We start from the raw sequence: 18,688 nt of genomic DNA, 5'->3' as shown, positions 1-18,688 counted from the left end.
TATTCCTTCCACAGACAAAATTCGAAGAAAAAATTATATGTCTCGTTGTTTTCCAACAGGCTCAAAATTAACCATCAGCATACCCCATCTAAAACATTGTGCTGTTCTCACTGAAGGCAAGTGAAGTTTCTACTAGCTGTTTCTACAAGGTCCAGTCTTGCAAAGTTTATAATCTTTGTGGAGCTAAAAAAGCACTGTCCTATCCTGTGGTAGGTATCTACTAGTTTGGAATTTGAGTGCTTCCGTAAGATTGTAAAATGCATCTGTTGAACAAGAAAATGGAAGAAGGAAACCCTACAATGCTTTATGAATTTAAAATAAACTTGTTAAGAAAAATCTAGATACATTACCTGATATATGAAAATAGGCCTTATGGTAAAAATATATAACTTCCCATTTGGAAAGCCCTCTTCAGCACCAAGCAATAGTCACACTGCTCACATGCTCAGAGGAATCTGTTTCACTGCACTTGTGATGAATGGTGAATCTGTTTTTCTTAGGCTTTCTGAACAAGCAAGAACAATTCAGTTTCATTTTTCTGGAGAAGAAGTGAGAAGTAACTCAAGAAAATGACTCTGGTGATTTTTTTTTTAATGTTTATCATAGGATCTGCTTCTGGTAAGTAAAAGTCTTTAATTCAGTAATAGAACCTTCAAAATATGTGCCATCTTCCTGACAGTTGCTTGGAATAGGGCAAGTTTTGTATTTTGTAGCTAAGAGCAAAAACTTAAAGATTTGGAAATTTCAGCCCAGCTCCAGGCTTAGGAAATAAAAAGATCAAGGATGCTACCTGGAGACACTTGATGGATGTTGTATATGACCATAACTGTATGAAGAGCCACAGCAAGCAAGAAAATGAGTCTGCTTCTTTTTGTGCCATTCAGAAGTGCGGTCACAATAGTTGCTAAACAACAATAATCTCTGAGAAATAGAATTTTTTTACTGTTAACTCTAGACCATGGTTCCTTTTCTGTATTTTTATGACTTCTGTATGAAAAAGTAAATTTGGGAAATTTGTTTGGAAAGGCACACTTCAAGACTAAATTTTACATATATAATCTCATTTGAAGAAAACTTTCCCAAAGATATCTGAAGTTTTTTCAGAAATCTACATAATGTAGATAGTCTACATAGTTTTAATTAAGAAGATAAGAAAATGCAAATGTTAATTCATAGGATCTGTGCTTTTTATCTCAGCTATATTTGTCAAATCAAACCATATGTGAAGAATTTCTCCTTTCCCCTTCCATTTGTGGCAACTGCTTTACTGTAGAGTGAGGCCAGATTCTGCCCTTTGTGCCAGTTTGATTCTGACACTGTGGAACTGACATGAAAGAATTATAGGGATAGGGACATGTCCTTTTTTATTTCACCCCGCTCTTCTTTCTGGTTTTGCTTGTGTAAGGTAGAATAAAGGCTTGGAAAACTGTTTTTCTGTAAGTATTTCTGGAATAAACAAATGCTGCCAAACCACTTTGCTGAAATCAAGTCACCTTACAAAAGACCAGAGCACAGCAAATCACTTTAAAGTCAGGCTAACATAATTTTCTGAAAGAAGTACTTGGCTTCCTAATGTATCTTTTTTCCCCTTTCTCTGAAGAGAGGCTGTGTCCCCTTCGTGCCTCCATTGATGTGCTAGAAGGGGAATTCTTTTTCCTTTGTTATCCTGAGTCAAGGCAAGAGCATTTTCAGGAAGAAGCATACACAATAAACTGGTACAGAGAAAATGCTGGAAAACGACAATTGATAAAGGAAACACGGAGAATTGTTTCACAAATGAATTTTCTGGAGTTTTGGCCAGTTGAACTCAGTGACTCTGGGAATTACTCTGTCACTCACAGGTAGGTACACAACCCAGTGGGTGAACATCTTGCCTTTGCACATGTCTGTGATGAAGGTAATTTCTCTGTCTTCCTTTGTATAATCCATACAAAGGTGCAGGGAACTGCATTGAGTGTTGTGTCATTTTCTATTTCATTTCACTATAACCATCAAGGTGAACCTATTATACTTACAAATATCTAGAAGCAATTGCAGCCTTTTAAAGGTTCTGTAAACCTTTTGATAAGGCAGGTAGCATTTCTTCTGGCTTGTGATTAATTACTTAAACAAAATGAGTGATAGGCAACCCTTCTGTCCACTGCCAAGTGAAAGGAAACATTTGCTTGTCTTCTTCCCCAGACTTGTTCTTGTTTGCAGTGTTGGATGGATCTCACACTATGAGGCCTGCCAAGTCATCTATCTGTATAGTAAAGAGTGGCATAGCTGAACTCTGGTTTCTGTGCAAACCTTTACATGCTTGGAGCCATTCAAAGAACAAATGAAACAACTGGATTTGATTTCTTACCTCTGTATAACATCATGAGTCAAAAAGAGAAATAGGGAGGCCTCCATTATTTGGTGGTAATCTTCACTGGAACATCTTGAAAGACTAGGGAACTAATTGCTGCATGGAGTTCTTGTGACTAACTTAAAATAAAACTGTCATTCAGCATTTACAACTGAAGCAATGATTAATTTGAAGCAGACTACTTTTCATGATTTGTGCTGTCCTTCAAGAAATATTTCTAAGATTCTTGCCTGGTTCATAAAGGGTATGGGACTACAGATACTGAAAAATGCTATTCACATTTTTCCAGTAACATCGCAGACTCAAGTTTGATAATTTACTGTTCTAAGCTAGACTTCAATTGTTAACTTCCATGTTAACTTGGAAGCTGAAAATTTTATGTTTTATTTTGCCAGGTATCATAATTATTATCATCTTAGTGATATTATTTTTAACAGTACAAAGTCGTGGTCTACGAAATGTTAAATATTGTTAATTGTAGGGTAAAGCTTGAGAAAAATGTTATTAATATATGCCGAAATCAATCTTAAGAGAATTATCTTTAGGGATGATGAGTATGGTAGTTTGTCTATTTTGTTGTGCAATTTTGTGTAAAGGTGTTGTATTATTCAGTACAGACATTCGTCTGAAGCAGCACAGCTGAAGTGTGCTGCTCAGTTTTGGTCTGTAGGCATTACTATTCAACGATACCTGACACAGGCTGGTCTGCTGTCATGGAACTGTACTTGACATGTCAAGGCCGAATTGGGGTTTAAATTGTGGCTTTATTTATGGCCTTTATCGGTTGTCTGTATGTTCACTTCACAGAAAACTATCAAATCTAAAAATTTGCTGTTGCTAAAGATTTTTCTGTTAGCATCAGAATGAAGGCACATGCCAGAATCTTGCAGTCCTCCTATGGGAACTCTTCACAGGTCTCACTGCTGGAACAATAGACATAAGGGGATTTTTTTCATAGGATTGTAATGGGATATTGGGCTTAGTTTATTTGATGATTCTCACTAATGGCAGGCATATTAAATGAGTTACATTTCAGCAAATACAAAAGATTATTGCAGAAACTGTTTTCTGCAGAGACAGAGGACTTTTAGTGGTCTCTATTTATAGGGAAAAATTGTGGGCTATTGTGAACTACTGAAGTGATTTAAGCTTTAATAAGAATTACAATCATAGTGGAGTTAAAAGTTTTGCTTTTGAAAGCAGGTATTCAAATTATATTTTTATTTATCTTCTTTTTTTTCAGCAATTTAATTTAGAGATAGATATTTGTAAGCTATATGGGAGTACTTATAACTGTGTAGGCAGTTTCAGTGAACAGTGTGACAATTACATATACTGCAGATTTTCAAGAAAAGGAGACGCATTGACAGATTTTGAAAACTAATTAAACGTAGGGATTTTTTTTCCCTGATATGTTACAACTGACAATACGCAAGAAGCAAGAAATGAAAGTGATGTAACAATGTTTTTATAGTGTATTAACCACTTTTTTTTTTTTACTTAAAGAAGATTGAGAAGTTTTACAGATAAACCTGAAGTGTGCATATGTGTGTGTTGATGTGTTCACATGTGTTTGTTGGTATACTAGACTTAGGATATAAATTCAGGAATTAATGGACATCACCTGTAAGTCTGAATGTGTCCATATTTAGCAACATTTCTTGAAAATAAAAATTTCATATGTACTTGTAGTGAGAGTGGTAAGCAGAAAAACTGTGTCACAGATCTTTGGGAGGATTTCTAATTTGTGTGGCTTTTTGTAGCCTGTATCCTGTGGTTATCAAAGAGAAAAACAGAATACAAAAAAGCAGGTCAGCAGGTGTTGGTGACCTTGAAACTGAGAAAACTTACACGTTCCTGATAAAACCCCGAACGTACAGAGATCTGTGATAAACACGATAAATCTTAAAATCCTCACTTTTTAAATAAGTGGTATTGCTCACTTTTTAAATAAGTTTGGAACAGTTAAAAGCAGTGGGAACATACAATATTGCAATTTGGAAGGTACAGTGACCGTTTCTGAGGTAGACTGAAATACTGAAGATAACACTGGCTTGTTGCAGTGAAACAGCTGAAGAATTACCTAGAATTGTCTATGTATCCAGTAAACTTGGTTCATATTCTCTAAGGGGTTTCACTTCCCTGTATCATCTCCTGAGTCAAGATGATAGATTTTGTTGTTCTTTCTTGGTGGGTTTGGTGGGGGGGAATTGAAAAGCCAGAAATTGTTTTGTTCCCCACAAAGAATCACCAAAGGATCTCAGCAAGTAAAAACCAGGAGAGAATATAACAATTCTGACAGTAGCAGTTTAAACAATACAAGTAAATGCATCTTTTTTTTGATTGAAAACCAAATTTCATAAGACAAATTTATCTTTATTTGCATAGGTATGGTTTTGACACCTTCTAAGGAGCTGCTCCTAGCCAGATTTTGGCTCAGCAGGTAGAATATCTTGATCCAGTTCGAGTGAAATCCTCATGAAATGATTGAAGTGATTTCACCAAATTGGATCACAGAAGAAAGCCTCTGTGGAGTGACAGTGCTGAGGAGAACATGTGGCTTTATTGACCCTTTTCTTCCATCTACTGAATCTAGATAGTAAAATTGTATATATTTCATGGCTAGGTCTGTACTTGCCTCTCCAGCGGTATTCAGATTAGTAATGTGATACCTAAAGAAACACACAAACTAAGTGGAATTAATTGGAATTAATGTTTATGTCTACACCTAAGTTTATCTTAGGTACCTTTACTGTCAGGGAGAGAGAGGCCTTTCTGTCCTAAACAGAATATATAAAATAGATCATATAAACTGCACTGTAAAAGGATGACTGCTGACTGTGGTCCCATTGCTGACTGTGATCAGTAGCTCTGATTTAAATGTGTAAATATGATGTTGAAGAATAGGTGAGGACCCCACCCATCGTGAATACCCTCACAAGCACATCTCTGATGGAAAAGTTTTGGTAAGGCTTTTCCTGTTTATGACAGCGTAGTCAGCTAACTGTAGTTGATTGAGAAACCAAACCACTGTTTTGGTTTAGAGAGTCAATTGCAATTATGAGTAATGAATATCTCAAGTGAGTAAAGAGAACAAGGAGAACCTGTGTAGGCTGAGAAGGAGCTATAAAGCGTAGAGGGTGAGCAGAATACATAAATACATTTGTTTGGCAAGCTTAAGAAGTGGAAAAGAAACAACGCAAGACTTGGTCTAAATTCATCATATAAATGATGTCCTAATAGTTCTTCTGAATCTTGTACAGTCAAAAGGCATGTCAGTCAAGAATGGTGTTTAAGCTGGTATACTCGCTGGGGATGCTTCTCCTTTCCAACTACTTTATCTTCTTGGCCCTTCTCATTGAAATGATTCTGGACTAGTTGTAGCTCTGGGAGCAATTTATTTTTCTTTTCTTGGAGGCAGAAGGATTCAAACATATTTATGAAGATATGACTGACGTTGGAGGGAAGTGCTCTGTGATTGCTGCTTTTGCTTTGTCAGGCCCTGTTTGTTCAGTAAACAAATGAGAGCTCTATGCACTAGTTGTGAAATCTCCCCTGCTAACTGACAGAATCTCACCCACTAACTGACAGCAACATATGGCTTTCTCGTAAGCTCTAACTTTGCCAAATTTAAGTCAAAAGTCCTCCAGGTTCCTTTCCCTTGGTAGTCATGTATTTGGACATATCCAACAGTGAAATAACTCATGGCTATAATATGATTCTTTCAAGGAATATGTGAATAGAACTTAGTAGATATCTGATCAGCTCCTAGATATTCAAAATAGGTGTTTTTGGAGCATATTCATGTGATCTTTTATAGATACTGCATGGGATGTTACGACTCTGCTGTAGAAGTGGTAGTTCCTGACTCTTCCAGTCAGCCTGGGATGGTGAGCTACTGTAGATCTTTTATCAGTGCAGGACTCAAAGACAAAGAGATGCATGCTTTCCAAAATGTCTTCTTCAGCAGACAGGCTTGAATCCATAAATGATGCTGTAATTCAGGAGACTTGCGGAGTTCGGGAGTATTTCCAAAATACCAGTGACTATCTGCAGAGTATCAAACAATGAATAATGTTGCTTTGTGAACAACAGTAGAGTTGCCTATCTCATTTTTGTTATGTTTTACAAGTATATTTTTCAGTTACTACTTTAAACCTTAGCAACACATAGGAGATTATACCTGCAAAATATTTAGCTGATTCAAGGTCCTGAAATTCTTTTATGCTCTTCTGTAACTATACATGACGCCACAGATTGTTGCATTCTTGTTTGGGTTGATGTAGCACATATTGCCATATTCCATAGATATAATTGTATTGTCAAATGTTTTGTGATAGTTGATTTAGTTTAGGTAACCTGTTTGTTAAAGGAAGTAACACTTACTTGGGGGTGGAAAAGTAATAAAGGTGAATATAAATAATTAGGTCGCTGTAGATGTACTTTTTACCTAACAGGCGTGTTAGAGAATTTATTTTGTATTTTGTGTGTAACTCACTAGGCTGCATTCTTTTAAAAAGCTCCTAAAACTGATTTTGCTAATTTTTTTTTCATAGCAATGGAAAACAAAATTTTATAATTCAAAAGTGGACCTTGAATATACTTGAAAGAAATGAAAGCAGCTGTTTCAACAAGAATCATTTAACTACGGAAATAAAAAATGCTGGAACTGGTCATTCACTGAAATGCAGTGATTTGTCTGTCAATGAAAATGACAGCATAACATGGTACAAGGTAATTACTGAAACAGTTTCACTCAAATAATTGGCTATAGAAACAAAATATCTGATTGCAGAAAAAATTAATTGCAAGCAAATTTTTAGAAGCATCTACAAACACTGTAAGGGTTTAATTTCTCGGATGATTAGGGAAAAAACTTCAGACAGATATACGAAATGAAGTTTTTCTCTGCTCTCAGATTTATTAGAAAAGTGTACTTTTTTCAGAAGTTATTAAACTGGTAGTTTGTAATGGTAAAAGATCTGATGTGTATGTCTGTTTGCTGATTTAGACAGCTGGTTTAGCCAGCTGCTACTTTGCTGATACAGATATTCTGATGCTTAATGAGGTATCAAGATATTAGTTTTACAGGTGGCATGTGCTTGTAGAGTAACTTTAAACTTTTTACTTTTGCTGCTTCTGAACACTTTTTATAAGTGTGTGACAGATCCAGTTCTGTTCATTTTAGGCGAATCATCTGTATTCTCTCTACCAGCTTTTGCCAGAGCATAGCTGATAATAGTGTAAGCATCTGTAACTGTTGGGTGTTGTGCTCAACCACTGGATGAGGCACCCTGAACAGGCTTCTTCCACCCTGTTGTGTCACCTTGAGCTTTGCTCCTTATTCCTCTCAGGTCTCCTGGTTGGAGTAACAGACCCTGTTCGCTGCACGTGAAATCAGTTTCAGGAAGGGATTTTGACTGCTTAAGTATGGGCATCTGGAGTAGCCTGGCAAGAAAGAGTTATGGCCCTATAATAACAAGCTATTTTCTTGTTCTTTGGGGCCTGGGAGGATGGGACCATTGATGGATAGGGCCACAGGTTGTAATGCTTTCCTCAATAAAGGACCATACCCCAGACTGGCCTCTCTCATGGCTAAACTGAGCATACCAGTGCTACTATGTGAGACAGGTGAAACAGCCATCCTTGCACCTAAATATCCTTTAGCACTTGCTTGGGTGAAAATTTTCAAAGTCTTCCTATTGCTCCCTAAGGTGAGATAAAACCGGGGTGGTCACACATGCCTTTTGAGCAAGAGCCTGCTAGTAAACATGCATCCAGAAAAACCCATTCCTTGGACAATTTCTATCAGTGCTCATTTCCCTTTTGATCTAAGGTAATTCAGACCAGAACCAGATACTGCTGCCTTTTCACAGGACGTTTCACTTAGCATGTGCTGTGAATTAAAAAACACCCACAAACTAGAGTTTTTTTCAGGAATAGGGAGAGTAAACACATGTGAGTCCAATTCTTGTTACCCTCTGAGATGGTTACTTTCCCTGTTGTTGAGGTGTTTTGTTTTAACCTGAAACCTCCTCATAACCTAGACAGCTTTGAGGCACAGGCAGATGACACCTACAGACCCAAGCCATAATTTTGGGAAAAAAAAAAAAAAAGAGTGCTTTTGAGTTCCCAATACAGTATTTTTATACTCAGACGCTTACTTGAAATTGCAGTGCTCTCAGCTTCTAATGGGTTAAATGGTCAAAAGTTTCATTTAAGTGACCATGAGTGAAAATTTGGCCTCCACCTCTTTTGGGTCAGACACATGTCATTGAGATAGTGAAAAGAATGATGGTGACACTTTCAAAAACAATTTTTAATTTCTTTAAGGTTTTGAATGCATATGTGCTACAGAATAGTGTTTTCTGGTTTTATTGATGCAGGACTGTAAGAATTATGAACATGAAACAGAGAGGGAACTGCATTTTAGAACCTTAACAGCACAGCACTCTGGGATATATACGTGTAAAATTATAATCAGTCACGAAGGAAAGATATACCACAGCACAAACACAATTAAACTGATAGTAGAAGAAGGTAAGAAAGCTTTCTAAAATTTGGAAGCATGCTTTCTGGTTCACTTTACAATGAAGATTTTTAATTGCAGTTCTCATTTGATAAATATATACAAGGGGGAACAAATCTGGTAATCTGAACTATTTCACAATAATTTGAAAAGTAAAAAAGCAGAAGTTAAGATGACATATTACCTATTTTGGAAGATGTATTTGGTATGTTTTTCCTGCAGTTTTTTTTTTTTTTTTCAAAATAGCTGCTGTAAGTCATACAAACTTACTAAGAGTTTTGCAGAAGAGCCTTTCCAACCATTTTAAATTGTGCACTGTACATATATGTATGTAAAAAAATTCAACAAGTCATACTGTGTTTTAAACTACTTAGTAACACCAGAGTCCAGATATTGTTCTTTGAATTAAATGGAATGTATGCTATTAGTTTTAGAAATAGAGGAAGTACGTAATTTGTACTATGGAACAATGTATGTGAGCTATTACTTCAATAGCAATGTTTCTATTTTAGATGCACCAGAGGCTGTAACTTTGGAGATAATTGGACACCATGAAGAAATTGAAACAGAAATAGGTATGAAATTAGTACAAAAATCTTTGTGGTAGCTACTGCACGTATATGCTTTTGTTCTGATCTCTTTATGGTTGATGGTCTGGTTAAGTGTAATCAACTAAGAATTGTCTGTGCACCCTCTTGTATCTCATCTAACTTCACACCTGGTTATGTTTTGCCTAGTGTATTCCATGGTTGATATACCAGTACACTAAATGTACCTTCTACAGAGGCAGAAGCTGAGGTTGCTGCTGTGACCAGCAAGAGAAAGTGGCGGTGGTGATAAACCATCTCTCCATGGCTTTCTGTTGTAGACAGCAAACCCTGTGAAGCAATGTGTAAAAGGTGTATAGTTTTTTCAGTGAACAGCAATAATGAGAAATCTCCTTGCTACCTGACGCAGTTGAGGATGTTATTCTTCAGGGAAATGAGAAGTGTGAGGAAGTGACAGTCCTGGTAATGTGGGCATGAAGATCTGTCACTGCTTCAGAGAATTTGTCAAGAGACCTTATCTGTTCTTCTAGCTGGGAGTAGGTTAGATAACATGATCTGCAGGCTTCACACAATCTTGGACAGGATACAAGATTTTGTGTTTGAGGCTGTAATTAATTTTAGAAAACATAAGTTTACCTGTCTTTTTCCTCTCCTGTGCCTGAGGGCTTCTCCCATCTGGTTACCTAATCCTTCCTTTCCATGTGTTACCTCCTCTGTGGCTCATACCTGTATCTCATTTGCTCATCTAGGACCTCAGATGCTAATTTTCCTTCCTTCTTACAAATGTTGCTTGATAGGTCCTTTTTCCAATGGTAGTACCCCAATCCTATGATGCCTAATGACTTCCAACCTCCCAGTACACGCTTCTGGCACATTTTTTCCTCATTACTGTGCTTGTCCCAACCCTTAGAAGTTAGCAGGGTTCAGCATCAATTGATTATGAACTACCATCCCTTATCTGCCTTGATAAGATCATTTCATAAGGTCATTGAACTACCTGCTGAGTCATGAGACAGATGGCATGGTGGAGAGTGGAGGGAATTTTCAATGAGCTAGGTCCATGATGTTTAAAACTTGTCATTGTCTAGATGGTGTTCTATAATCTCCCCAAAAATAGCTGGAAAAGCTGGGGTTGCAAGGTAGAGGATACTAGAAGGTTAGGTCTGTGTTTCAGTCTGTGCAAATGTGATTTGGATTTCTAAGGTCTGAATCTAAGATGGCCAGATTTTCATCTGGATCCTACTTTGAAGATTCTGTAACTATCCACTCTGATAAGTCTTGAGAGGTCAGCTTGTAAGTGCCTTTGGAGAATTGCTGGGCAGGCCTCTCTTACTGGAAAGCATTTGTGTATATGGCCTGAACAAGGACTAACATGCACTTTTTATGGCTTAATAAAGGGCATTCTGGATGTGTTCTCTGGAAATGATGCTGGCATAGCCTAGAAATAGTGGTACAAAGTTGCAGCTAACTTCAGGTCAAGCTTCCCACGACAGTGTTTAAAAAATCTCACACTCCAGAGCTGCAGTCTTCTGCCTTTATTTTTCCAAGTGTACAGTTGTCCTTTTGGTTTTGAACTTTCTTAAAAATAACTGAACTTTATGGAATGGTTGCTGTCACTTCCAGTTAGTGCTTTTAAATGGGGCAAGTAACTGACTGAGTAAATGACTTGTTCACATATTCAGGAATTCCAGGTGTGGGATGGGAACTTGTTCTGTGACAGTTCAGCAGGGGCTTTGGCTTTATTGAGTAGTCATATGTAGTTTATTTATGACAATCAATTGGTTGTAATTCCCCTTACCAGTTACTTTTACCTGGCCCTGGAGCACTAGTGATATGTTGTCCTCTCCTGTTCTCTGCTTGCAAAACACAGTGTAGTTCATAGAATCTTAGAATATCTCCCTCCAAGTCCAACTCCCATTAGTTCTCTAAAGCCTGAAATACTCTGGCATATTTAAACTCGGTTGGCTGTGATAATTTATCTGAGAGAAAGGAATGGATGACTGTCACTCTGCAACAGGGTGCAGCAGAACACTTACAAAACATTGAACAGGGGCTATGAAATCCAGAAGAGAGCACAGCTCATGGGATATGTTGGCTGGAAAGCTGACATTTTACTGCACTGTGAACATGAATACTACTTCTTACTAGATCTTCTCATGTTATACTTTTTTTTTAGGTAAAGAAGAGATACTCAATTGCACAGGTTTCTTGGGTTATTATATGCAAGAAGATGCCAGCCTCTACTGGTTAATTAATCAAACGTTTCCAGAACAATGCACAGGTATCCCTGAGAATGAACCTTCAATATGTGAAGAAGAGTTCAAAAAATTACAGTAGGTTTCCTGAAAATGCTGTACTTTATATGGGATAATGTCCTGCACTTTGTACAACTGCAAATTCAGTAAAATTGCAGCCTGAGGGGTTTTTTTAGAACCCTTTCCTCTAAATCTGCCTCTCCGGTGGTTGTAGATTTCTGTACAGATAGTGTTGCTAACACCATTCCTCCTTGCAGGTTGGGAAACAAGTTTTATGTCACAAGGCTACTACGGATTAAAAAAGTAACAGATGAGGACATGCATCATAATTTCACCTGCATGTTGCAAGCTGATGAAAGCACACAAATAAAAATAGTAAAACTGAAGAAAGGTATGACATGATCATTCTTCTCATACTTAATTATTAATCATGGCAGCCTTCTCAATCCTGAGGGCAGGGTACTCATTTCAGAACATCTCTTCAAATATGTCTGTCTGCTTATGAAGTCCCTGGTCCATCTAGTACTGGACCTAACAACACCCTGGGTGATTCCTCCTGCTCTGAAACGGGCAGAAGGAGTTGCTAGAGCAGCTGTGTCTGGGCTCCATAGTCTAACTGCTGCTGCTGTGGACACAGCTGGGGACAGATCCCTGGGCAGCATGTTGTTAAGATCCCATGAAAAAACATTCCCCTGTACTTTCCTACTCATCAGATTGGTGAGATCACAGGAATTAAATACCCAAACTTGGTGCAGCCCTCAGTCTTCTGTTTGGAACACTTTGTTTATTAAGTATCCCTTCTTAAAATTAAAATGTGAGGTTTTTGTTGGGTTTTTGTGTGTGTTGGTTTTTGTTGGGTTTTTTGGTGTTCCCCCTTCCCCCCTGCCCCCGACCCTCCTGCCCTCGGAAAAGTCAGTCTTTTATGTTGCTGATAATGCCTGAAACATTCTGGTCAATGGTTTCTGTCTTGTCAGGAATTCTATACTTCTAGCTATGGAAAGCTAACCTCTACCATATAGTAGGACTTCACATTTATAGTCCAGATGACCTGGAGTTTCATCACAAATGGGCATTCTCTTCTTGTTTTCTATCTCTATCAGGCCTTTCCAAGTTTTACTGGAAGGAAAACATGTGACAATAAACTTGTCAAAAGATGATGCATATAATAAAGCAGAAGTAGTACAGACTACAATGAGCATGACTCAACAGTGCCTTCATCAAAACTTCACAAAGTTAAGTGTTAAAATTCTATGTTTGAAACTAAAAAAACCCCAAAGATAACATAATAAAAATAATTAAGAAAAAGAAAAGCCTGAAAGAGATTAGAGACAAGAAAAAAAAATCGGCCAAAGAGATTAAAGGGGGCATAAGGGACTATTATGCATAGACTGAGAGGGGGTGAAAAGTAGATAATAATAGGACATAGTAAAGAACCTGGAGAAAACTCATCACAAAAGTGAGTGACCACCAGTTTGGTATACTGTACATCTGTGAGGATTTGTAGTGTCAGTCTTGATCTCACACACACTTCATCTATGTGTGTGAACGCATGCAAGACTGTTTCTCCAGTTTTCAGAGTATTTCTGTAGTTCTCCATTTCAGGACAAGTGGCATGTGTATGTGCTTGAATTATTAGCAGGAAAGGATTCTCATCAACACTGTAATTTTTTGAGGTGATTTTAAGGTGCCGTCAGTATTGGATACAGTAATTTTGTCACATAATACTCTTTGATAAGGCTGTAATTTCATGGGTTTCTGTTTTACAGGGAACACCCAAGATCTGCCTGTGCATGTATTTACAACTGGAATGGTCCTCGCTGTATTATTTCCATTTGTTGCTATAGCTGCAGTGTTTGTTTGTGTGATTTTTAGGGTTGACTTAGTTCTATTTTACAGGAATATATGCAGAAGAGATGACACTGCTGGAGGTATGACCTTGTTAATGTTGACATTGAAATAAGTGTATTGATTGAAAAATAGTTTCTGGTAGGCTTTATAAAACAATCATCTTTGAGGAAGACAAAAAATTAATCTTAAATCCAGGAGTTTTGTGAGTAGAAACGGCAAAGAATATGTAAAAGAGAACTTGATGGTCAGATGCTAAAGTGTGTTTGTTATACAGCTGTGGCAATAACAGCAGATAAACAGTGAAAAAGCTGCCTCTGGAGCAGGTAGTGGGAGGGACATGGTTAGATGCTGTTCAGATGAGCTCTGTTCTGCCATATTCTTCATCGCAAAAGTATATAAAGGTGGAGAAGTTTGCAGTTATCTATGTGTGAAGAGGATGAGCACTCTGGAGTTGTCAGCCAGGCAGACTGACAGAAAATTGTTTTCTCCTCACTGATGCCCTTCAGTGAGGTGAAGGTTAAAATGCTTCCTTGACTTGCAGAGGCCATTGCAATGTTTATGGGTTTGTCATTACATGCACTTAAAGGAGAGCAGGATCTTACCAGGCAGCATCACTGTGGTCTTCACAGCAAGCAGTTACCCAATTTTGGGAATAATTTTTCTGAAAATTGTGGTGAAAAAACTTGCTGTATGTATGGACCTGATTTTCCTAATCTTCCTTGGTCTCTAATGCTTGAGATTTGTCAGTAATGGATGGGTGGATATCATTTATGCCTGCTGGTGTTACTTATCTGTTTGTTGATGTTAGCTGTCACTGCGTCCTCTGGCTTACAAGGAGGATCTCTGAGAACCTGGACTAGGCTGCCCTGGAGGAGCTGCCTGTTGGATAATAGGCAATGGATTTCCTATTCCTAGAGCTCTTGCAGTTGTAGGGTTTCACTGGCTTTACTTTGTGCTCTCTCTTATGAACTGCATGCAGTAAGGCATTCAGAAAGGGAAGCAAAGAAATACAATTTAAGATGCAAAGCCATGTGTGCCACTGTATCGATCCAGATAGTTGATCTGCAGAAAGGTTCATGGTTGCTCAGTGTGGTAGACTTGCCCTCTGAATTGGTCTTTGATTTTGTGTTTGTAAATTAGTGCCCAAAGCATGACCAGACGTAGTATACTCCTGTAACTTTTAGTTATGACTTTGAGTTATAAGAGTAACTGATTGATTTTATTTTGCTAGTACCCATTCTACAGAATTATTTGATATTCTCAGACAAAAAGTAAAATAAATGTGGAAATCCGCAATATCTCTTAAATAACAATTTTATCAGGTTACAGATACATTTTTTGCTTCCCTTCATTTCTTCATCATCACAGATATGGCTTTAACTGGTTAAATTAATTGAATTTTATTTCAGAACACTGCTGTGGAAAGGAGATGTTATTTTCAAGTATTTGCCAAATGCAATCAGAATCTTTTGTATGAAATTTAAATTGATTCAGGACTTCTTTTAAATCTGATGTAGAGTGTTTGAAGACTGTTCGGGGTATCAAAAGAAAGAACAGGAGTGTCTAGATGCTTTGCTACTGAGACAATAATTTTGAAAACCAGAATGATGGATCAGACACTGGATTTCTGATGGTTGCTAACAAGACAACAATTGTTGATTTGTTTTTAGATGGAAAAGAATATGATGCATTTGTGTCTTACCTGAAAGACTGTGCTTCTCCAATTGAAGAGGAGAGAGAATTTGCCTTGAAGATATTACCCATGATATTAGAAGAAAACTTTGGGTACAAGTTATGTATATTTGAGAGGGATGTATCCCCTGGAGGAGGTAAGTGTATTGAATATTCTTGTCATTAAATAGGCTCATCATTTTGACACAAGGGTAGAAGTCTGTAATTAGAAGGAATTGTGTCAAATGTGTTGTGCATTGAAAGGATACATTTTCCATTTAATTTAGACTGTGGGCATGCAGAGTTTGCTTGCACACATTTTACATATTTTATAGATATATTTATGAATTCATATACACTTACACACACAGAGACACAGACACATATATATCTTTAATTACAAGGAACCAAGATGAAAAGATGAAAAAGATAGCATGGAAGAAGTTGAGAACACAGATGATGTCAGGTATTTCACAATGATAGTGCTTTTGAACTGCTTTTGCTGAGGGCCAATGAATGTACTCACGTTACTGCACAGAGCAGCTGGTATCTCTGGTACTAGTTACTCTTAGGTAACTTGTATGTTTGCTCTATCTTCAATGTGGTGGTTGAAACCATTTTCTGAATGTAACGGGTGCCATAACAAAACAGAAATGAGAACATGGAGTTTTGTTTCTCTGCATGCCCTGTGGATAGATCTGACATCGGCCTTTTGTAGATGCTTGGAAAAAAGATACTAGGAGTTTCTGTTTAGTCCAAAGATCTAGTTGAGGATTAGGATTTCATTATTAAAACCATGGAACAATAAGTTCAGTCAGCCTCCTTCACTAGGCAGGATCTTGTCTCCTTGTATCCATTCCTGACATATTTTTCTAACCTGAGAAGTGCCACAGCTCTCCCAAGCCTTTTTTTTTTGTTTTGTTTTGTTTTTACTTATTTCTCTTTAAGTGTTAAAAAAAGGTTTACTGAAGTGTGCATTCTGATTCCTTCGATAGTTTTAACTTATTTCCTTTTCTCTGGTCTGATCCATTGTTAACATGGAAAATAGAACGTTTCCTTCTATTTACAGGAGCTTTTGGTGTTTCAGTACCCTTGTCAGTCTCCTTTTCCCTGCAGTTTTCTCTTCTTCAGGGTACTTCTGCAGTTTGCTTTGCCTTTCCCTACAAGGCATGTTTTCTAGATCTCTGGTCCTTGTAGACTTTGTTCCGTGGTGTTGAAACAAGCACTGGAAACTGTGCGTGAAAATTGTATCTGGTGTTTAAAGGGTATCACCACTTGCTTTCATTCATCACTTTTCATGCCAAAAGTCGTCAATATAAAACACAGTTGGAAATCATTCTGCCATTACGTGCTAGTCTTATCAGCCTTGGATTACTGGCAATAGATTTGGGTGTTTGGTGTCATAAAGAAAAGTGTAACCTGAAGAGTACTGGATATTTGGAGAGAGGTTGCTGTTGATGGCTTTCTGTGAATCACTCCGGTGATATCTATGATGAAAGAGCAGAGATGTCTGGATGGGAGAAAGTTAAATTTTGCTGTCACCTTCTGTCCATGTTACTCCTGCCAAACAGCTGTCTAGAGTAGATGGCGATTATAAATAGGTTTTCGTCTGGTCTAAAGAAAAAGTTTTGGCCATACCTGAGTTCATTTTCACAGACTCTTAATCTGTAATATGTATTAATCACTTCATAAGAACAGGATGCTTACATGCTATCACATTATAAAAGGAACATTTTTTGTATGTATGTGAATGTTAAAAAATTGTCGATTCAGTGTCTATTCTTTCAATTTAAATTAACAATATATTTATCTTCAATTTGCAGCAGTTGTTGATGATATCCATTCATTCATTGATAAAAGCCGAAGATTAATCATTATACTGAGCCAGAACTATGTTTCTGACAGAGCCATATACGAACTTGAGAGTGGACTGCATAAAGCCCTAGTTGAAAGAAAAACTAAAATCATATTAATTGAATATATGCCTATAAGTGACTACAGTTTCTTGCCAGAATCACTGTCTCTTTTACCATCAAAGAGGGTTGTGAAGTGGAAAAAGAATAAATCTCTTCCTGTGAATTCCAGATTTTGGAAGAACCTTCGGTACCTGATGCCAGCAAAACCTACCAAGAAAAATACCAAAAGGCACTATAATAATCTTGACATAGGCTCAAAAGCTGCTCAACTATGGACTGAGGACTGTGACTTTAATGCAGTATTATAACAATTATGGTGAAAAAAGATGTTGCAGAAAACGGGAAATTTTGCTAACTAATAAAACGAAATAATATTTTGGAAAATAGTGTTCATAAGAGGCCAGCTCTGACATTTGAGAAGAATGTAGAAGAATGTAGAAGTTTTTACAGTGATTAGGATGATGTTAATCCCAATGCTAAATACTGTCCTAGAGAGTTTCCTCAGCAACCTGCACAGGGAGCAGAAGTTTCATTCTGCTTAGGACTTACCACATGGCACAAAGCACAATGAAAAACATTCTTATTTCGCATTTTTCAGTAATGTAGAATGATAATAATTTTACTTACATACTTCTTGAGGCCCTTAAATAAATATATTAGTATTTGCAATCTCTTGTTTTTGTTTAGCTGCTCTTTATTTTGTATTTTGATATTTTCTAAGGATCCTAATTGGAAATAGACCAAAACAGCTCCTGCCCTATGGAGTTTGGCATGCAGGCTTTGGGCAATGTCAAGTAGAAAAAACAAATAAAAACAGAGAAAAGGGAGATTAGAAATAGGGCAGATTTGGACAATATTTACTACTGAGTTGTACATGGTATAGACAAGTGGGAATGATTTGGAGAAGTGGTAAAGACTTTACATCCTGTTTCACTGAGAATAATGTAAACACTCATTTTGGCAGAGAGAGGAGGCGGATGAGATATAATTAAAGGTCTAATGTGTTATATTATGTATGTGAATATGCGTAGTGCATCATCATCATCATCATCATCATGGCTGGGCTTCATGAATGAAGATTTGGGAAGGGCTTTACCCACATTTGTTGCAAGCGTGTTGGTGGCTAAAAAGGCCAATACAAGACAGGCATGTCCGGTTGCAAAAGGCACAGCAGAAAGACTCCTTAGGTGGTATATTCTGCAGGGCACGATTCTTTCTGCGTTGTCTTTTCTCCTCAAGAGTGACCCTGCGTGCTTTCTCAAAAGCATCAGCAATGTTATAGATGGTGTGTCTCCAGACCTCCCAATTGGAGGCCAGAGTAGACCAGTTATGATGATCAATATGGCCAAGGCTGAGATGTTGTTTCAGGGAGTCCTTGTATCTTCTCTTTGGGGCTCCTCTCTTGCAGCAGCCAGTGGCAAGTTCACCATACAGCAAGATCTTAGGGAGGCGGTGGTCCTTCATCCTTGAGACGTGCCCTGCCCAGCACAGCTGTGTTCTCAGTAACATGGCCTCAATACTTGTAACTGCTGCCTGTTCTAGAACAGATGTATTGGTCACATAATCTGACC

General features: G+C 37.6%; 1 protein-coding gene across 3 annotated transcripts; it reads left to right on the top strand.

The window, feature by feature from the left end:
• Positions 1–55: 55 nt before the first annotated feature.
• IL18R1 (interleukin 18 receptor 1) lies at positions 56–18,148 on the top strand. Of its 3 annotated transcripts, none has more exons than XM_018084397.2 (11): positions 56–116; positions 501–618; positions 1,601–1,841; positions 6,907–7,084; positions 8,737–8,890; positions 9,392–9,454; positions 11,604–11,760; positions 11,940–12,073; positions 13,449–13,610; positions 15,201–15,359; positions 17,025–18,147. In XM_018084397.2, exons 2-11 carry the CDS (start codon positions 570–572, stop codon positions 17,423–17,425), a joined length of 1,698 nt encoding a protein of 565 aa, XP_017939886.1. In that variant the 5' UTR covers positions 56–116; positions 501–569; the 3' UTR covers positions 17,426–18,147. The 3 variants fall into 3 exon arrangements, with proteins under 3 accessions (XP_017939886.1, XP_017939887.1, XP_008920408.1); XM_018084398.1 differs by having other exon boundaries at positions 66–209; positions 17,028–18,148; XM_008922160.3 differs by having other exon boundaries at positions 66–209.
• Positions 18,149–18,688: the final 540 nt, after the last annotated feature.

This window comes from Manacus vitellinus, unplaced genomic scaffold, assembly GCF_001715985.3.
Source record: "Manacus vitellinus isolate BGI_N305 unplaced genomic scaffold, ASM171598v3 scaffold_7_pilon, whole genome shotgun sequence".
NCBI classification, from domain to species: domain Eukaryota; kingdom Metazoa; phylum Chordata; class Aves; order Passeriformes; family Pipridae; genus Manacus; species Manacus vitellinus.
This window is presented reverse-complemented; position numbering and strand designations above follow the sequence as displayed.

Bases quoted from the DNA above. Each gene is read 5' to 3' on its own strand.
- IL18R1 (XM_018084397.2), top strand. From the start codon at position 570: ATGACTCTGGTGATTTTTTTTTTAATGTTTATCATAGGATCTGCTTCT. The intron at 1,842-6,906 runs GTAGGTACACAA...TTTTTTTCATAG, and splicing joins AATTACTCTGTCACTCACAG to CAATGGAAAACAAAATTTTA. The intron at 12,074-13,448 runs GTATGACATGAT...TCTGTTTTACAG, and splicing joins AATAGTAAAACTGAAGAAAG to GGAACACCCAAGATCTGCCT.